Below are 23,805 nucleotides of genomic sequence, written 5' to 3'. Positions count from 1 at the left end.
GCAGAAAGCTGTAAAGAGATCGATGTCCTCGTTGCTGATAGTAGAGCAAATATATGTGTGTTAAAGTATTCCAGAGTTACGAGAAGTTATACCAGAGGTTCGTTTGGAAAAGAATAAAGGCCCATACGAAGAGCTCAAGAAAGGTACTGTAAATCATAACCTATGTTAGCTAGAAATTTGTCTGTGAAAAGTATCGTGATTCCAATACAGAACTGTTGAAGTTATACTAGGACTTTAGTATATGATAGAATGTGTTATGTGTAGATTGATTAGTGTTAAAGATTTGTGAATGATTAAGAGTCCTAAGGTATTTTTGCATGTCTATTATATTGCACAAGATATTTAAATGACATAATTGTGTGTTAGTGCAAATAACGGTATAACGGAATAGTGTGAATTAAGTAATTACGTATCCTAAGAATTGAATGCCTAATGTAATGTATAAAATAATTGAAATGTCACAAGTATGTGTTAGCAGTGAATAATTTGTTAATCTACTTCAGTATGAAAAATCAGATAGTGTGAATTGATCTAATTTGTTCACATCAGGTGAATTTATGAATTAATGTGTATGGCGGCATAATCACAAATAGCCATATTGCTTGTAATGATTTAATGTTAGTCTATAAGTATTTTAGTTTAGTATTTGAATTGTACCATGTTTAGAAACTTAATAAACCTTTTGTTCAATGATAAAAGAGTTGTCTGATGTTGCTAATCCAATGCACCGCTTAAAATCATCGTACCTAATCACGCGGGAAATTTAATGTTGAGGAAAGAGATTAAGAGTCACGACTGCAATAATATTTAAATACTAAGAGATATATTCGAGATTGACCTTCTCCCTATTCATGGCAACATAAATGGTGCAGTTGATAACCACTTGAAAATATTGTACTTAGTCACGCGGAAAATTTAAGTTGAGAATCGAGTTAAGTGTCACGACTGCAATAGTTACACTTTAAGATATATTTGAGTTCTTTCTCCTTGTTTATGTATGTAATATCCTAAACTAAATATCCCAAAAGGCGCAGTATAAATACAAATATTAGGGGTACTACGGGGAGCAATAACTTAGATATTGGTATAAGTTTTGGTAAAATCTCGGGCATAGAAGTTAGAAGAATATAGATAAAAGGAATTTGTAAGATTAGAGTAGAAATCGTAAATTGGGACACAACATTAGGCCAAGAACTTTTCAGACCACCCTCATATCTGTCATACTTCACTTTCAATTCATCCATTGACATGACACCCATAACAGACTGGCAAACTATTCCACCCATTCACCACTCTCAAAGCAAATAGTCTAGCTTTCCCACCAATGCTAACCATACTCTTGCTCAATTTCCAGGGATGAACCCCTACTTCTCTTCCTAGCAGACTTGTACTGAAAAGTCTCTGTATCAGTTCTATAAAAATCTTGTCAGAGTAATTTGTATGTCTCTATCATATCACTCTTCTTCTACTATCAACCAATTTCTGTAACCCACAAATCTTCAACCCATCCTCACAAGGAACAATCAGACCTGCCACCATCTTGGTCACTTGCCTCTGGATGCTCTCTGTCAGTTCCTCATCCTTCAAAAAAGAACCTAGGTGACCCAGAACAGATCAGACCACGTGATCCAGAGTAATAGGAGGTATAATAACTACTGTCAGAGTGTTCTTCAATATAACAGATAAGCTTAGGTGTTGACGGTTATTCATTACTTAAGTTTTTAACAGTATTAACACCAAACAATTTAATCAAAGATGTTTAATTAACTGCTTATATTCTGCTGAATTTCAAATTCGCATTATCATCAGAGCACAACACACTTGTACATGCGACAGTGAGTAAGTAAAACAATAAAACTGCAGTGTACAAAACATCTCAAGTCCTATTTATGGTGGCCTCTAATGTTGGGGAAAAAAAAAATCATTACAGCTATGTGGGAGTTGCTCTTAGGATGACAGTCTCCTAAATTTTTGGCAAATTAATGCAACCATACTTGCTCAGGTTAGAAGAATTCTTCAAAGCCATTGCTGACTCAAAAATTAATCTTTCAGATCTGTAACAACTCCTAAATAGCACATTTGTTTTCTTCCATCTAATCCTGTGTGAAGGAGTATCCAAAGCATGGCTGCCAGTCCTGACTTGCCATAGTAATAGTAGTAAAGATATTTTTTTATGTTCTTCTAGGCAGATGTTAACTGATCTTCCTGTTTGTCCACAGTAGGCCATGTCACAGTCACAGGGAACTTCATGAAGATGAAGTGTGAACTTCACCCTTTAGCACACCCAGGAGTGTATGAAGTTCCCTGTGACTGTGACAGGATACCATATGAAATCCTGTCATCATTTGAACAGTAATGCAGAAACTGACATGTCATGGAAAAGACATTTCCTTTTCCTGTTTATTATCATATAAGGCACTGTACTTTTTGTGTAAACAAGGCCTCTAGCCATGCTAGTTATCAGAAAAATTAAATTTAGGCAATAGTCAAAAATCAAATGACTATCTATGAGGGTTCAACACAACATGGTACATACTTAGTCATAATATATAAGTTAGAGCAATCACTTATATTACTAGATCTTATAATATTATATTTAATCTAATCTAATATTATTAATATAATCTTATAAGAGATTGCTGTAACATATATTATGTCTATTCATGACTAAGTATCTTGAGATGAAATAGCTCCTGTACAAATATTGCTGAAAATGCAGAATTACATCACTATCAGGTATTAATGCTCTTCTGAAAAGAATATCAGCTTTTTAAAGTAATACATGGATCGAGAATAGCAAATACTGCATATGAAAACAACTTAGAAAAATTATCTTTATTTAACATATGGGATTAGGTGGAGAGGGGATAAAGATTTTTATAATCTTTACCTCCGGAATTCCCAGTTTTTCATCCCGCATACAGACAAATCGGTCCTTCAGAACACATGCATTTAGAGACAAAAAAAAAATACTAGTGTGGTGGTAGTGGGCAGTAGATGGCAATGATGTAGGTGATTAGTAGTAGAGGTTCTGTGTAGTAGTGGAGACAGAGTTGTACAGTAGGTATCCTCCCGCGATCAGTCTTCGGACTCCTTGGAGGTGTCATGAATAATAATAATAAGTATATACCATGTTAAGGTGAGCCCTCATAGATACAGTCATTTGATTTGTAGTCTCAATCTATTTTTTGAAAGCATATTCTGGGGTTATTGACTTTATTTCATTTGACAGATTATTGTAGCTGCTTATTGCTATGTATTCAAAGGATTTATGAAAAATTTCTTTGTTTACCTTGGGAACTATAAGCAAGTTCCAGCCACAACGTGAACCATAGTCTACATTATATACAGAAAAATTTACAACACTATTTCTTACATATAATATATAACAATAAAGTTTCTGTAATGGCAAAATATTATGAATGGTAATCAGGTCATTGGTCGAATATGTGAAGTAAGTAATGACTATAGCTCTAATTATTCTATTTTGTATTTGTATCAAAGAAAGCAGAGTGTTGTAGTAATCTTTATCCCAACAGGTGATGCCGCATTGCATTGAAGAATTTACCCAAAAATTGTATAAGAATCAGAAAAATGCTGCACTTATGAACTTTTTAACATAACATATTCTGTTAATTACATACCTCAACTTTGTTAAAAATTAGATATCTGAGTTCCATTTAAGATTGCTGTCGATATGGAGACCCAAATACTTTACTGATTTTGTTTTTATAGCTAAGTTACAATATATAACACTTTTGGACATAACTATAAAATGGCATGAAACAAAATGTCTTGATTTAGCTTATCTGTTAATGTGAAATATATATATTTAGTTTTATTGATATTAATTTTAAGGCCATTATTGCTCAACCACTTATTCAGTCTCAAGATATGGTTCATCCAATTTTCTATATCCTCAAGGGTCATTTCAGTGTATATTAAAGCCATGTCATCAGCAAACAACATCATTTTCCCAAAAAGTCTGTACTCACACAGAACCTTGCAGGACTCTGTATTTTATTATTTTTGTTGTGCTATTGAAGGTGACATAGCTGGTATATTGTTTTTTATTATTCAAATAGGATCTGAACCAATCATTGATAACTCTTCTAATGACATATCTAGACATTTTCAGACATATTAAGTCAAGATGCACACAGTCGAATGCTTTAGATATATTATTGGTCTGTAATTTCTCATTTCATTTCTGTTACCTTCTTTAAATAATGGAAGAAGTGAAGCAACCTTTAAGTGTTTTATAAATTTCCCATGTGCAAAAGATTTATTAATGATATGTGTAAAGAACTTAATGTTTAATTATAATATGTAGTTTTTTGAGACTTATATGATCACATCCCACTTTTTTTCCTTTTTTTTAAAATCCAATTACTACTCTTTATCTCAATCTCATTTACTGCACATAAATACATTGAATTCTTAATTCATGGAATGTGACACATACTTTATCCTGTCTAGGTCAAAATTATAACTGCCATAGTTTGTAAAGTATTTATTAATTTTTGTTAAACTACAGCAGTAACATCATTGTCCTCTGGGAATTCTTGTTTTCTGCTTTGTATTAACAATTATCACGTTAGCCAACCTCCATTCTTTACCTTTAGAATTCTTACAAGAAAGAAATTTTGTTAAGAGATGGTGTTCTTTTGCACATTTTATTTTTTCTTTAAGCATTTAGTAAAAATTTTAGTCACATTCAAACATTAAATTGTAGGGATTCTTCCTATGTTTATAATATATATATTTTTTTTGCTTTTTAGTTCGTATCAACATCATCATCATCATCAAATTTCTGCCATGTACCCTCAAGGGGTGTACAGGATATGATAGTACTACATGAAAAAAATTACATCATTACTAACTTCCTATCTACAATTTTCCTCCAAATCACTCTGTTACTTGTCAAGACTTCAACATTATCAGATCTTATATTTCTATCGTCTAAGGCACTTTGTACCGTATCAATCCATCTATATCTTGGTCTTCCTCTGGGTCGTTTTGCTGCCAATCTGGCAAAGAACACTTGTTTTCCTAATCTTTCTTCGCCCATTCTGTTTAAGTGACCATACCACCTGAGAACGCATTCCTGGATGCTGACAATGTCAAGTTCTTTCCTAATATCCTCATTTTTAATATGATATTGCCATTGATGGCATCTGTTCACGCCTCTAATCTTTCTCAGGACTCTCATATCTGCGGTCTCTAGTCTTTGGTCAAGTGTTTTACTTCTGACCTAGCTCTCAGATGCATAAGTTAAAACTGGTTTGAATACTGTCTTGTATACAGCTAATTTAGTGTTCTGACTAATTTCTCTCTTATTCCATATGAATTTATTCAATTGACTTCCCACCATACCAGCTTTGCTGATTCTGTTGTCTATTTCTATATTTAATTTACCATCTTCACAAAAAATCATGCCTAAGTAGCTGAAATGTTTTACTTGAACCTGTGGAACAAGTAAAATATTTCAGCTACTTAGGCACGATTTTTTGTGAAGATAGTAAATTAAATATACCATTAAATATATCTTCACAAAAAATGGATGCCTGTATTCATTATAACAATAAAACAGGCAGTAACATAGTATGCATAAGCAAATAGAAGAAATGAGTGGAAGGAGGGTAATTATTATGGGAGATTTCAACTATGGTAACATTGATTGGAAGGAGGAGAGGACACATGGGAGGAAGGAATTGGATTTTATGCAGTTATTAAGGGATAACTATTTGCGACAGCATGTAATGGAAAATACTAGGGGTCAGAAAGTGCTTGACCTGGTAATTGCATCTGAGAATTTGAGTGTAACGAATATGACCACGTTGCCACCAATTGGTGAGAGTGATCATAGGGTCTTGACTTGGGAGGTGGCTAAAGGTATGGATTTTACAATTAAGACAGGGTACATGTGAAATTATCGGGCTAGTATGTATGACAAGCTTAGGAGATTGATTGGTTCAGTGCCATGGCATGTACAACTGCAAGGGCTAGAAATTAATAGTGCATGGGAGGCGGTAAAGAAGTGTTTGCATGAAGCAATGGCTGACTGTATACCTAGAGTCCGAATAATAAATCAAGTAGGGGTTAAATGGATGAATAACACCATTAAGCTTGAGCTGTAAAAAAAGAAACAACTATGGAGGGAATTTAAGGAGAAAGGTGACCTGCAGGCACATGAACGGTATAAAGCGCAGGCCAGAAGGATAACGAGTGTGGTAAGAAAAGCAAAAAAGGATTATGAAAAACCATTGGCCATGCAGGCTAAAGAGAATCCTAAACAGTTTTTTCGATATGTTGCAAGTAAAAGAAAAAATGTATATGGCAGAATGATTTTAAAGAATGCCGATGGTAGGGAGGTAACCGAATCAGTTGATATAGTTGAATTACTGAGCGAGCACTTTGCAAGAATATATCTTCCAAGTGGTGACATTGCAGAAATGAATGAACCAATAGATTATACGGGAATTGTGGTGAATGAAGTGGAGGTGAGTAGTCTATTGCAAAACCTCAATGTCAATACATCTGTGGGACTGAATGGTATACCAGCTCGTGTCGTACATGAAGCGGCTAAAGAATTGTCAGTATCCTTGACCATTTTGTTTAATTTGAGTCTCGGGTCTGAGTTAGTCCCGAGGGGGTGGAAAGAGGGGAAAACAGTTCCACTACATAAAGGAGGTTCCAAGACTGCTGTTGTAAATTACCGACCGATTAGCATATCAGGAATCGTTGTCAAGGTCTTGGAGAAATTAGTCAAGAGAAAAATACAGGACTGGATAGATGAAAATGGGATACTGTATGGGGGACAACATGGTTCTGTGAAGGGTAGATCATGTCTCAGTAACTTGCTCACGTTTTATAACACAGTGACGGCTGAACTGGATAAGGGTAATGGGTTTACAGTGATTCTACTGGACCTTGCCAAGGCCTTTGACGGGATACCACATGTTCCTCTAATCAGTAAACTGGAGCAGATGGGGATGGATAGGAGGGTGGTTGATGGAGAGATACCAGAGAGTGGTTTATTCAGGAGTGGAGTCCAGAAGACGGCTTGTGACTAGTGGTGTGCCACAGGGTTCTGTTCTTGGACCACTACTTTTCAATTTGTTCATTAACAATATAGGAAAGGATCTGAGAGGAAGTGTTCACTTGTTTGCTGATGATGCAAAGTTGGGTACAGCAATTGTGAGTGCACAGGATGATTTGGATAGTTTGGAGGACTGGGCCAGGGAAAATGGATGTCAATTTAATGTGGCAAAGTGTAAGGTTATGCATTTTGGAGTGAAAAGATTAGCAGCAGTATATCACATTGGTGGAACCGTACTCCAGGAGATTGATGAGGCCAGGGATTCGGGAGTGTTGGTGGATAGGGAGTTGAAGTTTAGGGGGCACATTGCAAAAGTGGCCAAAACAGCTCATCAAATCACTTGGTTGCTGAAAAATACTTTAACAAGCAGAGACAAACAAGTTATTGTTCCTCTATATTGAGCCTTGATAAGACCCCATCTAGACTACTGTGCCTAGATATGGGCGCCAGGATTTCTTCTTGATGGGGAGGAGGTGGAGAGGATCCAGAGACGAGTGACCAAGATGATAGTAGGTCTGTGGAATGAACCTTATGAGAACAGGTTGAAGATTTGTGGGTTGCAAAAATTGGTTGATAGGCAGAAAAGGGGTGATATGATTGAGACATTCAAATTACTGAAGAGTTTCTATAGGATTAATCCAGAAGATATTTTTGAGAATAGGATTGGTGGTGGGAGGACTAGGGTCCATACATGGAAGCTGGGCAAGAGTGTGGTTAGCAGGGGTGTTAGAACTAGGTTTTTTACTTGGAGAGTGGAGAATGACTGGAATAAGCTGCCAGAATCTGTTGTAGGTGCTATGACCATGAATGAGTTTAAGGCGAGGTATGATAGATACTGTGTGAATGTCGAATAGTTGCTCTTGACATGATGTTAGAGCCTCCCTCAATGAGTTTGTCGACTCCTTGGAGTTGCCCTAGATAATAATAATAATAACAACATTAAAAATCAATTGCATCCTGAATGGAGAACCTATAGCACAAGTAAGACATTTAGGCTATTTGGCACAATTTTTAGTGAAGATGGCAAATTAAATATGGAAATAGACACCAGAATTAGCAAAGCTAGTGTGGCATGAAGTCAATTGAACAAATTTATATGGAACAAGAGAGCAATTAGTCAAACACTGTTAGCATATACAAGGCGGTGTTCAAGCCAATTTTAACTTGTGGAGAGTTGAGTTAGAAATAAAACACTTGACCCAAGACTGGAGGCCAAAGAAAAGGAAGTCTTTAAAAAAAGGTTAGGAGAGTGAACAGATGGAATTAATGGTGGAATCACATTAAAAATGAAGACATTAGGAAGGAACTTGACATTGTTAGCATTCAGGAATGTGCAAGCAAAACTAAAGGCTTTGATCAGGCCTCATATGGATTATTGTGCACAGATTTGGTCACTGGGTTTTCATGGTGACGAGGATATGTTGGAAAGGGTCCAGAGAAGATTCACAAAGGTGGTCAGTGGTCTTTGGAATGTGGAGTATGAGGACAAACTGAGAGAATGTAAGTTGCAGAGCCTCTTAAATAGGAGGAAGGGGGGGGGAGAGATATGATTGAGACATATAAGCTAGTCAGGGGTTGTTATCAGGTTGACATGGAAGAGATTTTTCATAGCATGGGAGGGGGGAAGGGTAGAACAAGAACTGAAGGCTCTGATCAGGCCTCATATGGATTATTGTGCGCAGGAGGGGGGAGGGTAGAACAAGAGGCCATCGCTGGAAATTGTATAAGGAGAGTGTGAGCAGAGGAATGACGAGCAGGTTCTTTGCATGGAGAGTGGTTGGTGTAGTGAATGTAGACACATTGAATCAGTTTAAAGCACGGTTGGATGAGCATTGTGTGCAATAGTATGTACCTCCCACAATGAGTCTCCAACTCCAAGGAGGTCAGATGTTAATAATAATAATAATTAACCAAGTTGTGAGATTTTCTTCCTAGGAGACTTTAATAACACAAACTAGCTCCCCTTATTCAAATTCACAGATCAAGCTGGAAAGGAAGCTAATCATTTGATATCAGTGACAATCTATCACAAATAGTTAACTTACCATCCAGAATACTAGACAATTCTCATAATTCTTGAAACACTGACATTTTCTTAATTGGTTGTTCCACCAAATACATTCTGGATGTCTACTCTACTCTTGCCAACTTTGATTACAATTTTTTAAGTTGCTTTCCTCTACAGTTTCTGCTCTTTCCAGCTAATCTCAGTCTTGTACCTTATTGCATTACAATTGTGCTAACTGGGATGACCTCTGGAATTTTCAATGCCTCTTTTCCATAGTCAGATTACTGTTTTTGCTCTCCTGATCCAAATATCTGCACTGAATTAATACCTGAAATAATCCTCACTGGAATCAGAACGTTCATCCCTCATGCCACAACCCCCCCACCCCCAAACACTAATCCAAGCCTGGTTCTTTAAAAAATGTGCCTCTGCAGTCCATGATAAGAACGCAGCACATTCTCAATGGTTAAAATAAAAATTCCAGCTTCTTGTTCAAGCTTACATTACAGTCTCTGAAATAAGTATAAAAAAGTTTAACAATTTGAAAGCAGACTTCATCAGAATGAAATATAATATATTTGCCTCCTGCTTAATCAGGACTTCTGATCCCTAGTAAGGCTGTTGGTAATAACTTTCCCTTCCTTCCCCACCTCTCTCAACATTCTGATGGTACCATGGTAACTCACCTGAGGATAAAGACGTTCTTGGCATCAGTATTTTTTTCCAAATCTTGTTTATAGATGTCTAAGGCAAATCACCTCCTGCACTATCACAAACTGTCCACTAAATGCCTTGCCTGATCTTTTCCCAGATGATATTCCTCCAGTTATGTTCATTCTCTCCAACCTTACCTACCTTTGGACACAGGCCATGGAAAGATTTGGAGAAATCCATGTGTCTTATCACATGCAAATCTTATTCAGAGTTTTGCCCCAGAATTAACACCTATCCTGTATCACCTATATAAGCTATTTTATTCATCTAGTACCCAATAGCATGGAAGCAAGCTTTTATCCAGTCTATACCTAAAAATGGAGACAAACATCAGTTAAACTATAGTTCCACTGCTTTCGATCTCAGTACTCTCAAAAATGATAGAGAAGGTCATCAACAACCAGTTTTTTCACTACTCGCAGACCCACCAATTAATTAGCGTTCACCAACCTGGATTCCACCATTCTCATTCTACAGCAGACTTCCTCTCCAACCTTACTTACCTACCTTTGGACACAGGCTATGGAAAGATTTGGAGAAACCCATGTGGTAGCTCTCAATATTTCAAAGGCATTTGATTGCATCTGGCACTGAGGCTTCCTTAACAAGCGAGTTTCCCTCCTGTGCTGTATGATTAGATTGTCAGCTTCCTCACTAGTCATTTATTGCATGTCATAGTGGATAACTTCCTCTCATCACATTTCTCTATCAATGCTGAGTATCCCAGAGTTCTGTATTCTCACCCATGATCTTCCTTCTTTACATCAATGACCTTCTCTCTGACTTCAAATCTTATTCACAGGTTTGCTGATGATAGTACTCTTCATTCCTCTTGCTTATTCAATAAACGATGTAGAACTCAAACAATTGATGCCTCAAGATATTCCATAACCAATGAATTAAACACTGATTTCCTCACCTCTCATCAAATGGGATGAAAACAACTTCGTGAATTTAAATGCTATAAAAACCTAAGTTTGTTTTATCATATGCAAGAAAGATCCTATTCCACTCCCACTTCTGATAATATTCCAATATCCTTTCAAGACCAGCTTATTCTGAAACAAACATATTACATCCATAGCTTCCTCAGCCTCTAAAAAACTTGTTCTCTTTGTTCAGCAAGCCTCAGATCAGACCAACTTTAGAATATTGTTTGATGATATACAAAAGAGAGCAATCAACTTAATAGGTGATGCATCTCTCACAGACTGCCTTCAGTCACTTTTCCATAGGGGCTAAGTTTCTGCACTGTGCCTTTTCTATTAGGTACTTTCATGGGCACTGTCCTAACCATTTAACAAACTCAAGCAGCCACTGGCCAACCCCAAACATACTAATAATCTTCCTTCATTCTATACACCTCTGTTCTTTGGAACAATCTCCCCCATATGTTTCTCGCTGCATACAACCTTCAACTCTTTAAGAAACATATCAATAGATTACTTCTTTCTCCTTAATCACTTACTCATACATGGTACTGTTGTTATAGGTCTTGTGACTTTCATGTTTGGGAATCATTATATAAAAAAAGTAATGATGTAACTTTTTGTGGTACTGTCATAATATCCTGTACTCCCCCTCTGCCTGGAAAAGGTACATATCAGGAATTTTATGATAATGAATTTCATTGCCCAGTGTGAGATCCACCATCCTGCTTACTGGAGGCTTGAAGTAGCTTTCATGTTCAGTCCCTAGAGCAGGGTTTATGGACAAGGTAATGAATAAAAAATTGCTGAAATTAATTTAAAAAAAATAGTCCAAAAATCCTTAGCTGTCCACAGTACTAATACACTATAGGTTTATTTACAATCTTTTGTGAGAGTGAAATTCATACACAAAGTTAGTGTGTGAAATACCTTTGTGACTAGACTTCACATCAGCTGCTTTAGTATGTCATAATCATTAGCAAACCTTGTTTGCATACACTTGGATAAAGGATTAAACAAGATTATAATTTCTTGTTTAATCTAATTAACAAGTTTAATATAATTAATAACTAAGTGAAATAACTTTCTATTCTGGATTAGACATTCGCCTGGTGAATGCATAATGAGAAAAGATGGTAGATTTGTAGATGTGTCTCTGATGTTTCTTGCTGTTATTGAGATTTCTGCATCTCAGTCTGCAACAGATGCCCACTATCTGGAAAGCAATGACTGGGCTTGGAAGTGGAATACTAAAATGCCACTAGTGCAGGCTCTCCCGTAAGTCATGAACAGAATCCAAGGTTCTATTTTGATCACAGGGAAGTAGACTTACATCATTCACCCTCACAGGTGAGTCCACTATCTGATTGATTGTGTGGCTAGACAATGCAGTGCAAGACTACCAGGATCTCCCTCCTGGATGTCCACAGATTGCGCAGCATGGATCTCAGTAATGGCAGTCTGGAAAATGGGGGAGTAAAAATGACTCATGAGAAGTTAAGTGAAGAATATGAGAAGAAAAGAATAGTAACATGAAAAATAAAGAGAACCAGTAACATTACTGATCCTTTTTTATTTTTCCTAAGGATAAGAAATCTGGTGAATAATTTTATATGAGAGAAATTTAATATAAGAGAAGATAATTTTATATATGAGAAAAATACATAAACTGAGAATCATGGATCAGAGACCACAGACCGAGTTGGAGATGAACAGATGTCACCAAAGGCAGAATCACATTAAAAATGAAAATATTAGGAACTTGACATTGTTAGCATTCAAGAATGTGTGAGCAGAGCTAAGGTAGTATGAGTAATTTAAACAGAATGAGAAAGGTGAACTGATGCAGTTAGAATTGCCTCAGAAGACTGAAATGTAATATATGATAATATTTAAGTTCTGCCATATACCAGATTGATGGAAGAAAAGACCTTTGATTAGTGATGAATTAATTTGATAATTTAACCATTTCCTGTGAATCCAGGAAAATGATGGCAGTGTGATTTGGGAAATGTTTCATGTGACAATGGTCTTCTTTCATCATCCTTGAAAGATGGATTAATTGCAATCAATCCAAAAATCAATGATTATCACAATGCACCTCACTTATATCATCCTTTTCTCTATAGGTGATACTTTGAGGATGATAATACAAGATTCCTCAATATTTGAGTGCTGGACATTTTATAGATTCTTCCCATTTCTCTTTCCAGTTTAGTTACTATTTCAAGCTCACTGCATTCTTGAATACAAAACCACATGATCTCACTGATGTTTATACATCCTAGAGCAATGAGCAACAACTGTGGAATTATCTGTAAGAGATGTCTATTAGAGAAGACAACCTAACCAGGGAATATGTGAATTATGTTTCTCAGAGATCACTATAAGTTTTTCTGAATACATACTAGCATCTAATATTATAGAGTGCTCAAAATATCTATTTGTTTTAATTTGGTTTTGCTTATTTATTTTTATTTTATTAAAAAAAAAAAAAACTGTTATCATATATTTTGGGGATGACACGCAAGAGCAACAGTTGTATTTTTGCCTGACCTGATTATGTACATTTCTGGATTCAGTGTCTTTTCCACATTAGGAGGATGAAGCAAAAAAATATAGGATCTCTCATCATCTGTTGTATCCGTCTTCTTATAAGTTGTGCCTACTCGTTGACAATCTAACAGAAAAACCTAATATACAAGGGGGAAAATATTTGATAATTTTTACTTAAGTCTTTTCATATTTTTGAGAAGGCTAAATTTTTAGCATTTAATGATTTTATTGCACTCACAAAAATGGTATGAAAAAATAACTTTTTAAAAATCGTCAATTTACTTTTAATCATTCTCAATTCACTATATGAATAAATTCATTCATTAATAGAATATGATTTCTGCTTAACATAAATTTTTAAAAACACAATCACTCTCAATACAGCAAATACTGTTGCAGTAAACAACTTGCTCAATACATGAAACTATTCAAAAATTCTTGTCAATCCTCATAGTATCAATGCTCTTCTCAAGGAAATTAATTAACTATCCTGGTAGATAGGCTTATACGTTGGTTACACAACTATTATTTTTCAGAAAATAACATATACTAAAATATTAATTATAAAAACTTTAATACTTTTCTATATTTCAACGATGTTGCATTGCCATCATCAGGGATCACAAAAAATGAGGATATGTGCATGAAGACACTAAAATTGGGCAAATGAGGCTGAAGAAAGGCAATCAAAGTCAGACCTTGAGTCTTAAATGGCATCCCCTAGTGGGCTAAATTGGGTAGTCTTGGCTGTTGGGCTGAAGATCTGAGGATTAATACTTCCGAAATTTGTTTTCAATATCTCAACAAATTTGGGTGCATGAGACCGCCCCAAATTTGCCCAAGTGTTAGGGCCTGCATGCACATATTACTTTTTTGTGATCCCTCATTAACTATTCCTTTAATCTCCCATAAGTCCATTATAGTGAAAGTTAACTACCTCTGCTTAGGTCACAAGAAGAGTGAAGACTGTCACAAGCTATTTGGGATAATGATGATATACACACACAGACATGGAAAACTTTGAGAATTCTTTACTGATATATAATAATTACATTATATGAAATATACTTATTCATCATAATTTATTTATATCTAAAATACAATTAAAATCAATAAATAATTCTAAAAATTATCTTTGAAAATGAAAAATCATTAATCTGAATACTGAAGACTATAAGATATTTGGATATAACAAAGCAAATAGCATATCTCTCTCTCTCTCACACACACACACACATACAAAAGATATTAGAAAAGTTTTTTGATTGCATGAACAATATAAAGACTAGGTATCAATGAATAGCTGAGAGAGTTTAATAATGGTTCTTCAGTATAGTCTATGTGAAGGCTAACAATACAATTCTAGTTAAAATATTCAAAATAAACAGATATTGTATTTTACAGGATACTTTTGCCATTACGACATCCAACATTTTGTAATTGCCTAGACAAAACCAACCAGGATTACATTAAGTTCTAACCACTTAAGATATCAGGTCTGGCTAAACCATGCTATTATAAATCTATAAAGAAATAAAGAAACTGCAGAAGAAACTGTAGGGGTGCTTAAGGGTCAAAGCTGTATAACTGAGAGGAGACTTCCACATAGCCTTTAAAGGAATGCGGAGAACCGACCACGGCTTCTGACCTAATGTCCAATCCTCACCTTCTCGTGGTGCACCCAGTTGGGTATCTACTTGGATACTGAATGAACGAGGATGGGCTAGCAATTTGGGATTTAGCCGACCTAATTGTATTCTTATTGGTTAAACCAAAATAAAAAATGATGGTACAACATGACAAAATTTCATGCCGGCTGGGGCGTCGCCCTGTTAAACAAGGCCCCCATTGTTTTCGCCAGGGAACCAGGGCGAACAGCGAAAGGTCAGCTACGGGAACAAATCTGAAACACACCCCAACTCAACATCACCAGAATTACAGATCGGTACTATCAACATAAGAAGTCTGAATGGCAAAGAAATGGAGCTAGCAGGAATTAGATAAGTACCAGATCTACATAATAGGGGTGACGGAAACAAAAAAGACAAAAACTGGTGAGATCTTTCTGAGAAATAAATACAAAATGTTATATTCAGGCAATGACAATTAAGGAAAAGAAGGAGTAGCCATAGTATTCAACACAAAATACGAGGGTAATCTTCTTGAATGGCAGTCAGTCTCAAGCAGAGTAATGTGGGCAAATATGAGAATGGGGAACTGGACAATTAGACTTATTTGTGCCTATGGTCCCACAGAAGGTTCTCCTAAGGTAGAAGTGGAGGAATTTTTTGATGCTTTAGAAAAACCAACTGACACAATGAAAAAGGAAAATTTGGTCCTTGCTAGGGATCTAAATAGCAGAGTAGGAAATGATTGTGAGACATACAAAAATATTTTGGTAAAATTTGGAGAAAAGAGCAAAGCTAATAATAATGGAAAATATCTGTTTGATTTCTGCTCAGGACATGGACTGGTTATTACTAACACCATGTTCCAACATAAAAATGTGCAAAAATTCACATGGAGAGAAGAGGCTAAGAATAAGAAAAGTCTCATTGACTATGTTATTGTTGATAGTGATGTTTTCTCCCTGGTGCAGGACACCAGAGTGTACAGAGGATTTGAAATTGGAAGTGTTCACTATTTAGTCTTGAGCAGGATAAAATTGAATTTCACATTGAAAATAATAACATGTAAGAAAGTTTTAAAGCAAATAAAAGTCGAGCAGCTCTCAGATGTGAACTGTAGACTAAAATACACAAAGATTATTGAAGGAAAAATGAAAGCATTTGAGAACAGGAATCAAACCTTTGAGATTCAGTGGCAAGCCTTGAAGAAAGCCCTGATTGATTCAGCTAGAGAGGCATGTGGTGAAGTTGTCTGCAAGGATAGAAAAATTAGAACTCCATGGTGGACACAGGAAGTTAAAGAGGCAGTGAAATAAAAGAAGAAAGCATATCAAAAGTTCCTGGCAAATAAATCAGCTTGTGCTCTTAGAGAATACAGAGACGAATGCTAAACAGTGTGTAAAACTAGCTAAACAAAAGTCATGGGAGGACTTTGGCAAGAATATAGAAAATAAATATCAAGAAGGTGGCAAAATATTCTGGAGGTTGTTGAAGAAGCTTAGGAATGGAGGAAAGAGTGCTGTAAAAGGAGTTAGAGATGATAAAGGTGACATGAAAACAGGAGAAAAAGATATCTTTGAAGTATGGAGTAATTACTTTGAAAAACTGCTAAATGAAACAAGCAGTGATGACAGCACAGTGGTAAAAAACACTGACCAGGCATGCAGTCAGGAATACATATCCATACTTGAAGTAGAAAAAGCCATCAAAGGCTTGAAATGTGGAAAGACAGCAGGAGTAGATGATATTCGACCTGAAATGCTGAAGTATGGTGGTATAAGAGTCTTACAGTGGCTGCCCTGCATAGTTCAGAAAGCCCGGACAGAGTGACGAATTCCCGATGATTGGAGTAGAGCTCTCATAGTACCCATATATAAAAAAAAAGGGGAAATAAAACTGAATGTGAGAATTACAGAGGTATTTCCCTACTGAGTGTTCCTGGCAAGATCTATGCAAGTATACTTGAGAAACGGTTGAGAAGAATTGTGGAAGAAAAGCATGCTGAAGAACAAGCTGGATTCAGGCCAAATAGAGGCTGTCAGGATCAGATATTCCCTTTATGACAAATAGTCGAGAAAGCATGGGAATATAACAAAGATCTGTATTTAAGTTTTATCGATTTGGAAAAGGCATATTACAAGGTGCCAAGAGAGAAGCTATTCAATACACCACAGTTATATGGTGTCAATGGAGCATTATATCAAGCAAGTCTTTATTTGAGTTGGAAGTCAGCAGTTAGAATTGAAAGAAGTACAGGAAGATGGTTTAATGTTGAATCTGGTGTGAGACAAGGATGTACATTATCCCCTCTATTATTCATTATCTATATGGATCACATTATGAAGGAAAGTGGTATTAAACATGATATCAAAATTGGAGATGTTAATGTCAGTTCTTTGCTTTATGCGGATGATGTTATACTTCTAAATAAATCCGCTACAAGTTTGCAAGATTCCCTGACTAAATTGAATAACTGTGGTAATAGATATGGTATGAAGGTCAGCATTAAAAAGACAAAGACAATGAACATAGGTAGAATTGTTGAAAATGTCAACTGTGTTGTGAACTGGGAACCCGTGGAACAAGTAAAACATTTCAGCTACTTAGGCACGATTTTTACTGAAGATGTTAAATTAAAAATGTAAATAGACAACAGAATCAACAAAGCTGGTATGATAGGAAGTCAATTGAATAAATTCATATGGAATAAGAGAGAAATTATTCAGAACACTAAATTAGCTGTATACAAGACTGTGTTCAAACCAGTTTTAATCTATGGGTCTGAGAAGTGGGTCAGAAATAAAACACTTGACCAAAGACTAGAGACCGCAGATATGAGAGTCCTGAGAAAGATTACAAGCATGAACAGATGGATTCAATGACTATATCATATGAAAAACGAGGATATTAGGAAAGAACTTGACATTATCAGCATCTAGGAATGCTTTAGCAGAGCTAATCTCAGGTGGTATGGTCACTTAAACAGAATGGGCAAAGAAAGATTAGGAAGCAAAAAGACCCAGAGGAAGACCAAGATATAGGTGGATTGATACGGTACTAAGTGCCTTAGATGATAGAAATATAAGATCTGATAATGTTGGAGTCTTGACCAGTAACAGACTGATTTGGAGGAAAATTATAGATAGAAAGTTAGTAATGACGTAATTTTTTTCATTTAGTACTAATATATCCTGTACACCCCTTGAGGGTACATGGCAGGAATTTGATGATGATGATGAGAAACTGCAGTTACATCTAAATGTAAACATCATTTTATTATAGTTCCGTTTGAGGATTTTTATCACTTCTTAAATAAGTATCCAAGATATCTAACAACTCTATTACAAAACTAACCGGTAGTTGAGTTGATCAGCTGGATAGCACTTGTACTCTCCAACCAATAGGTCACAACATCCATGCAGACATGGATGTTTGTGGAAGTTAGATTATTTTAGATCTAAGGGAGATGATTCATTTGATGCTATCTGGTGTGAGATAGAGAATAGGACAAAATATACTATGCTGCTATAGACATGGGTAGGGGGGGGATCCAGAGGAAAATGTGGATGTAATGAATCAGTAAATTAGCACAACGAATGTAGGAGAAATAATTATTATGGAAGACTTCAATTATGGAGATATAGACTGGAAGGAGGAAAGAGTACATGGAATCAGACAATGGTGAGGATCCAGAGATGAGTGACAGGTCTGTGATATACTCTATTTCAGGACAGATTGAAGGTGTGTGGGTTGCAGAGTTGAGTAAACAGGTGGAAGAGAGGGAGATGATAGAAGTTATATGTTACCAAAGGAATTTTCTAAGAATGATACAAAAGAAATTTTTCAATACATGATGAGTAGTGAGAAAACAAGGGATCACCTCTGGAAGTTGTGTAAAAGTCTGGTTAGTAAGAGTGAATAATGAATAGCAAATGAATAATGGTTAGTGTAGGTCTCCTGCAATGAGCCTTCGACTCCATGGGGACACCCATATAATGATAATAATTTAATTTGTCATCTTCACTAAAAATCATGTCTAAATAGCTGAAATATTTTACTTGTTCTATAGGTACTCTTGAAAATACAGTTCAAGTTTTCCATATTCTTGCCAATTTTCATAGTTTTTTGGTGTTTTTAGTGCTGGTTTTCAAATTTGTTTAGTAGTACAGAATCATCTGCACAAAGTAAAAGTTTCACATTTTCAATTTTAAGATCAGGTTTAGTGCCACTTCCTTTGATAATATGATCCATACAAATAATTATAAGAGTTCAGATAATGTGTGTGTGTGTGTAGGATTAATACAAGTGGATTATAGAAGTTTTTTTACTTAGTTACAAATACAGTTGACTCTTGAACAACACGAGGGTTAGGGATGCCGACTCCCTGCATTGTTTGAAAATCTGTGTATAACTTTTGACTCAGCAAAAACTTAACCACTAATAGCCTACTGTTGACTGGAAGCCTTATTGATAACATACACAGTCAATTAAAGCATATTTTGTATGTTATATGTATTATATACTATATTCTTATAATAAAGTAAGCTAGAGAAAAGAAAATGTTATTAAACAAAATCATAAGAAAGTGAAAATACAATTACAGTACTGTACTGTATTTATCGATCCTGTAAGTTTACATCGTCTGTTTACAAGATGAATTATATGCCTGTCAGTACCTACATCAATATTCTCTAATATGATACAAAACACTATAGATGTTATATGTATTACTAACACTAGACATCAAAAATTAAAAAATAATGTGTAAAAGAAATTAATATTTATTTACAGGTATAACAATTCATGTATTGATAACGAAGCAGCAACAATATGATTGCTTTATGGTAGTAGCCTAGTGCAATTATTACGATTGTTTCGTGGTAGCCTAGCCTACACTAATGAATGAATCGTTAAAATTTTTATTTTATGCTAATTAATTTAACTATTTAACTAATTAATAACAGTTAATTTTATGCAGTTATGATTTAACACTGCATCTTTACACTTGTTTATATTTCTCTTGACTGCAAATGCTGTCAAGACTGCATGTAAGTAAGTGTTTGTGTGCATAAATTTTGATAAATTTTAACTTTTTATAATAGATTGGTGTATATTTTATGGTAATAAATGATAAAATAGACTAGTATCTACATATATATTTATGTATTCATGACATACCTAACCTTTTCTTAATTTTTTCAATATTTTTAAGGTATGCGGTTTGTCGGCGAGTTTTTTCAAATTGCCACAAATCTTCAAAAGTTTTTCCAACATATTTATTCATAAAAAAACTGCATATAAGTGGATCCGTGCAGTTCAAACCTGTGTTATTCAAGCTGTACATTCAACATACCAAGAAATAATATTCTTGTTTAATTCTTTATCCAAGTGTAAGCAAACAAAGTTTGCTTCATGTGCGCAAGTTTTGTTTGCTTACACTTGGAGAAAGGATTAAAGAAGAATAGTTTCTTCACAAGTTTAATGTACAGAGGGGGGGCGGTAATAAAAAGAATAGAAGATGAGAGGAAAAGAACAAGAGACTATTCCTGAAAGTTATATAAAGGTGTGGTGAAGAAATGTAGGAGGAGAAGATTTTTACATGGAGAACTGTGGGTGAGTAGAACACATTACCAAAATTATTATTATTACCCAAGACCCCCATGGAGTCAAAGACTCATCTAGGAGGTCCTTTTATCATACACACAGCTCATCATACTATGCTTTAAACAGACTCAAATTTTCTGCAGACACCAGATTCTCAGACAAAGCATTCCAATCATTCACAATTAAGCATGAAAAAAATCTGATTCTCACTCCCCTACTCACACCTTCTTTATACAGTTTCCAGCAATGACCTCTGGTTCTCCCCTGATCTCCCACTATTTTCTGTAGAACCTCTCCAGCATTGATCCTATAACAACCCCTTAATAACTTGTAAGTCTCTATCATATCTCCCTCTTTCTCCTGTCCACCTGAATGCATTGTGAATGCTGAGTGTTAAGGATTTTTAGGTTCAATATGATAAGTAATGTTGTTGGTTGAGTGAACTTCCCCACAATGAAGACAGACTGGGAAGAAAGAGAGAAGGAGGAGTACTGTTGATGGTAGCAGAGAAGCTATGCCATTTAGAGTGAATTTGCAAGGGATAAATAGTGATAGCAGCTTTGAGACAGTATAATGTGACGGGTTTTACTATAGACTTGGTAATGTGGAGAATAGTGAGAAGGAAATTTTTACACAAATTAGCCTGGTTAACAAGAAAAATGTGATCATTATAAGTGACCTTAATTATTAGAATGTAGAGACTGCATTTGAAGCCAAATAGAATGAATTTCTGGAATTTTTGAGAAACAGCTACCCTAGGCAGTATATAACAGAGGTACAGAAGGAGGAAAAAATTCTTGGATTTGATCATCTCATCAGATGGTGTTATTATAAATGGGATGGTGAGAGTGATCATGAGATGATCACTTGGAGGATGGCCAGCCATATGAGGACTTCTCTTAGAAAAGAATATATGTGGAACTATAAGCCTGGTTATTATGCGAAGCTTAGGAGATAGCTTGCAGCAATGACATGGAATGAGGAACTGGATGGAAAGGATATCGGTGCTACTTGGGCCCTATTCTAGAACTATCTGGTGGAAGCAATATCACAGTGCATTCCAAAGATCAAGAGATCAGATAGGCAAGTGCAAAATGGATGAATAAAGAGGTAAAGCTTGCAACCTGGAAGAAGCAAAAGATGAGTAGTAACAACCAGTTGCATAGAGTACAAAGAGCAGGCAAGGAAGGCCACTCGTTTGATAAGTGTAGCAGCAAAAGTGCAGTATGAGCATGAGCAGTAGTTATCTAATGAGACTAAAAACAAAAAAAAAAAACAAAAAAAAAATCACTGTTTTATTTTTTTTTAATACCTTGCCAGTAGAAGAAAGAATGAGTATGGAAGGATGACATTGATTAGTGAAATGATAACTGCTTCAGAGGACACAGTTGAGATATTTAATGAGAATTCATTAAGGTATTTCATTCTTGTGAATGTGCATCATGCAGAACTCACAGTGGGAAAGGAGGAGGAACTGTTAATAAGTGAGCAGAAGATATATGAGGAATTAAATACACTTGATGTTAATAAGGCTGTTGGACTTGACATTTCACATTTACTAAGGGGATGTACCAAGGAATTAACAGCAGCTTTGACATATCTTTTTATGTCAAATACATCTGCTGGGTGTACTGTTCTTCCAATTTTGAAAATCATTCTGACCTCTTTAACTTCCAATCATCAAAGGTTGATTTCATTCAGTCAAAATTTCAAAACAGTGAAGTCATTCTTCTCAGTGATTTCAATGTCCAATTTTAATTGGCTCCCTTTTTTGAATTTCACTGACCAAGCTGGAAGAGAGGCAGAGATTTAAGAAATGACTTAAAACAGATCTTTACCAGAATTCCTGACAATCATCTTCACTCAGCCAACACTCTGGATCTCTTCTTAGCTAGTTCTCCTTCCAGAGAAGTCACCTGAAACAGGTATTCTGTACAGGTGACTTCTCTTGGAAATTTCAGACCACAATCTCATCCATCTTTCATTTCTGGTGGAACATCCTTTCCTCAGCCATTCACAACCTCCCATGCACTGGCATTACAACAATGTCAAGTGGGAGGACTTTCTGTGGTCACTGTCTGCATCAGCTAGGTAACTTTTGCATGATTTTACTTGATTTCTATATCTATTTCTTGTCATAATATAATCTATTTCATACCTTCCTGTATCCCCTGGCATTTTCCAAGTACACCTTCTTTTTGGTACCTCAAAAAAGAAGGAGGTATACAAAGAAAAAAAAAATTATAAGATGAAATTAGTGGCAGAACTCTAGAAGCATATCGCTTCTGTCATTTTGGCATCCCAGTAGAAGAAAGGTGGGAAAATCCATATTTTTCCACCTCTCTACCATTTTCTCCTTCTCCAATAACTGCATTCCAATCACCCATGACAAAGAGATTGTCTTCACTTTTGGCAAATTTTATGAAATACTCAATATCTTCATATATTTTTTTCAACTTTGTCATCACTGTGGTCACTGGTAGGAATTTATGCTTGTATTATACAAGGGGGGGGGGATGGAAAATAAAGCAACTGATATAACTACAAGAAAGAACATACTAGTAGCAGAGTAATGAAGGTAACTTATGATCTTATATCCTTTTAGGTAACAGATGATTCACAATGCACAACTTGAAACCACTATCCTGCTTATTATAGAGGTGGCTTGAAAAAAAGTTATGTTTGGTCTATAGAGTACGTTTTCAGATTATACTCATGTTCATAGAAACTGCATCACCTGCTGTAACCATGTTTTTTGGTAATTAAATTTGAATGCCTATTTGAAAACAGATAACAACACATTATCCGTTTTCAAACAAAACAAACAAAATTTTTCAAACAAAAGAAAAGCTATAAACAAAGTGAAAATAAAAGATTGTCAGAGAATCAAAATTGCAACATGGAATGTGAGAACAATGAACAGATATGAAAAATTAGAAAATCTCAAACAAGAAATGGACAAAGGAAAAATGATATCATAGGGCTCTGTGAAGTCAGATGGGAAGGAATAGGTGATTTTTATAGTGACGAAGTAAGAGTAATTTACTCAGGTGGAGTTAAAAAGAAAAAAAGGAGTTGCACTTGTTTTTAATAAAAGAACAGCAAAGAGCATCATTAGCATAAACTGTCTGAATGACAGGATTATGGTGGTAAAATTGAAGGCTGAATGGGTGGACATAACAATAATGCAGGTATATATGCCAACAAGTGACCATTCAGTTGAGGAAATAGAGGAGACGTAGGAACAATTACAAGAACTAATTA

At 35.5% G+C, this 23,805-nt stretch overlaps 1 protein-coding gene across 4 annotated transcripts in view; it reads right to left on the bottom strand.

The window, feature by feature from the left end:
• Positions 1-23,805, bottom strand: part of LOC150096041 (brefeldin A-inhibited guanine nucleotide-exchange protein 3) — a 377,536-nt gene that overhangs the window by 49,918 nt on the left and 303,813 nt on the right. For all 4 annotated transcript variants that reach the window (XR_016549919.1, XM_090408931.1, XM_090408932.1 and 1 more), the window contains exon 33: positions 13,310-13,446. Coding sequence is in view for 3 of the 4 variants with exons in the window: in XM_090408931.1 (XP_090265057.1) it covers positions 13,310-13,446 (137 nt within the window). In the remaining variant the exon portion in view is untranslated. The remainder of the gene's footprint in view (positions 1-13,309; positions 13,447-23,805) is intronic.

The sequence above is a fragment of the Typopeltis vanoorti genome, chromosome 19 (assembly GCF_054136105.1).
Source record: "Typopeltis vanoorti isolate ZY-2024b chromosome 19, IOZ_Tvanoo_1.0, whole genome shotgun sequence".
Taxonomy (NCBI): domain Eukaryota; kingdom Metazoa; phylum Arthropoda; class Arachnida; order Uropygi; family Thelyphonidae; genus Typopeltis; species Typopeltis vanoorti.
This window is presented reverse-complemented; position numbering and strand designations above follow the sequence as displayed.